Source organism: Bactrocera tryoni, chromosome 5, assembly GCF_016617805.1.
Source record: "Bactrocera tryoni isolate S06 chromosome 5, CSIRO_BtryS06_freeze2, whole genome shotgun sequence".
Classification (NCBI taxonomy): Eukaryota; Metazoa; Arthropoda; class Insecta; order Diptera; family Tephritidae; genus Bactrocera; species Bactrocera tryoni.
In genome coordinates this window covers 49,463,018-49,465,739 of record NC_052503.1, presented here as the reverse complement: position 1 = coordinate 49,465,739, position 2,722 = coordinate 49,463,018, and the positions used below count along the sequence as shown (strand labels likewise).

Below are 2,722 nucleotides of genomic sequence, written 5' to 3'. Positions count from 1 at the left end.
TTGTTTCATGTAAACATAAGAAAATATAATATATTTTTTAATAAAAGTTTTAAACAAAAATTTATAATTTTTTTATACAAGAAAAGATTAAATTTTATAAATAATAATAAAACTAAAAATAATTAAATGCAATTTCTTGTTAGTAAAATTTTCTTCTATTAAATTTTCTTTTATGATTGTTTTCATAAAAATTTAGTTATTTTTAAAAACTCTTGCGCGCACAATAGCATCGTATAATCACATACATATGTACAGTTATAAAATTGTACGTGTAATATATTGAAGCTAGTGTTTATTGTTTTCAAACAAAAAGCAAAAAAGAAAAATAAATATCGATTTATGTAAGCCTACAGCATAATATTATTAACACTTAGAATATAAATTCGTATACCTTAGACTGTGTATTGAGAACGACTACTAAAAGTAATTAAACTTCGTTGCATTACAGTTGCTAACGCGAAAGCGTGTCGGTCCATTCAAGTCCTACTAGTGTGACAGTTACTTAAATGCATTACTTTATAACGGTAATAGCCGACTATGCGTGCTTCACGTGCTGCACCAGCGGAGTACCGTTAGGCCGGATCTGCCACAAGCACGGCGCCACGTTTCACACCTCAGCGCCACTCAGTTTGCTGGCTGATTTAGACGCCATATTTGATGCCATAGTCCTGATAGTGGCTCACATGCGAACGGTAATGACTTAAGTTGCTCAGATTACCCAAATTTCCCAGATTCCCGCTCAGGTGGTGGTGGTGATGATGATGATGACTGCTGATCACTGACGCCGCGGCAGCTGCCGATGCCGCTGCAGCGCTGGCGCTCGCCGGTGGACTGGCTGACTGTAGGCTGCCATTCGGGCTGCCCGTGTCCATTTGACATGGTTGACTCTGCTCGAAGAGCATATCGCGGAAACCCAGTGATGTGTGGCCCGTGACGACGCCACCTATCACAGCCGACGGACTGCTGGTGGCGGTTAGCACAGAAGCGTGATTCTGATTGCCGATATGCACACCTGCCGCACCATTATGATTATGACTGTTATTGCTGTTGTTGTTGTTGTTATTATTATTGCTTGGTGCGCCAGCATTTGTGACTCCACCGCTGCCCCCACCGGCGCCGCCATTACCAATCGGCTCGGATGGTGGCGTTTCAGGTGTATACCAGCCGCCATGTGTCGGTCCATGTGGCGTTGAGATCGTTGTGGGAGAGGCGCCAGATGTTAAGGCGGTTGTGCCGCCCAGTTGCACACCGGCATGGCCACCAGGCGTTAGCGGGTGCGTATGCGAGACGTGGGCGGCATGATGGTGACGCAGCTGGGCGTGATGTGCGGCGGCGGCATGGTGTGCATGCATTTGCGTCGAAGCGACGGCTAAGTTATCCTCGTTCAGGTGATACGGATAGGCGCTGTGGTGTATGCGTGGATTGTAGACATTCATGAGTGAGTCGACGGTGAAACCGGCATGCTCCACAGTGCCGGTGAGATGATTCATTTGCGCTAAGCTGTCATGGCAGGAGTTCAACATGGCGGTGCTCAGTCCGGTGTGCATATCTTTGCCCGCCAGACAACCGAGTTCCATGATGGGCTCCTTCTTGAAGTGTGCATGCGCCGCCATGTGCTTGTGATCCAAAATGCCATTAGTCATCAGCTTCAATGGCTTGATTTCGGCCAACTTTTCATTCATCATCGCTTGTCGCTTCATGGCTTCCTCTTTTTCGCGCAGCACATCTTTCTTCTTGAAACGACGACGCCGTCGCAAAAACGAACCGTTATCAAACATATTATACGAATCGGGATCGAGCGTCCAGTATGAACCTTTGCCGGGCTTCTTGTCGTCACGCGCCACTTTCACGAAGCACTCATTCAAGCTGAGATTGTGACGTATCGAGTTCTGCCAACCCTGCTTGTTGTCACGATAGTAGGGAAAACGCTCCATGATATACTGGTAAATGCCGTTAAGTGTGATCTTCTTGTCCGCCGAGTTCTGTATGGCCATGGCAATGAGCGCTATGTAGGAGTAAGGCGGCTTCACGATCTCCTTATTCTGGTGTGGCGCACCCAAGCCGTATGCGCTCGCCGGATAGCTGTAACGCGAATACTGATCGTAGGCATAGTGTGCCGCGGCCGCAGCTGAGGCCGTGGTCATGGCGCCGGCGGTGGCCGCGCTGGGATAGCCGGCGGTTTGCGCGTAATGGCGCGAGAAGGAATTCTGATCGGTGAAGAGCGTATGCATGGTTATGGTTGCTGTGCACGGGGCTTGCAGGCGTTGAAAGTCAAGTGTTTTTATTGCAATAACGGCACACGACTATGTTGTTGACACTAGCGCGCACAACACGTTTACCAATTTACTTTTTATTGTTTTTATTTACTTTTCTAATACTTTTTTAAATAACGCTCAAAGTTTTTTGCTCAACTTAACATCACACGCTATTTACCGTTACTTAATTTGAGCGCAATCGTTCGTCGCGCGAATTAGTTGTCGCAAGTCGCAAGTCCTATTCGCCAAATTCTTTGTTTGCTCAGCAAATATTTACTTAATTTCACTTGTTTGTATTTTTTAAGTAAACTCCGCCGCTACAGACGTGCGCGTCGTCGCAGATTCTTGACGCCTCTAGCCAAAAACACGGTGGTGGGGCGCTGCTCCACATGGATTTAGCACTTTTATATTTATTTTCTATTTGCTCGGCGGTTTTTCCTTTGGGTTTTGCAACTAAAATGTTATTT

The 2,722-nt window shown here is 46.2% G+C and overlaps 1 protein-coding gene across 1 annotated transcript; it reads right to left on the bottom strand.

Annotated features, from left to right (window-relative positions):
• Nucleotides 1-221: 221 nt before the first annotated feature.
• Nucleotides 222-2,231, bottom strand: LOC120778093 (fork head domain-containing protein crocodile). The gene has a single exon (XM_040109793.1). The coding sequence runs from the start codon at nt 2,229-2,231 to the stop codon at nt 642-644; it is 1,590 nt and encodes a 529-aa protein (XP_039965727.1). The 3' UTR covers nt 222-641.
• Nucleotides 2,232-2,722: the final 491 nt, after the last annotated feature.

What these genes read in the sequence shown, in the direction of transcription:
- LOC120778093 (XM_040109793.1), bottom strand. Translation starts at nt 2,231, where the DNA reads ATGCATACGCTCTTCACCGATCAGAATTCCTTCTCGCGCCATTACGCG.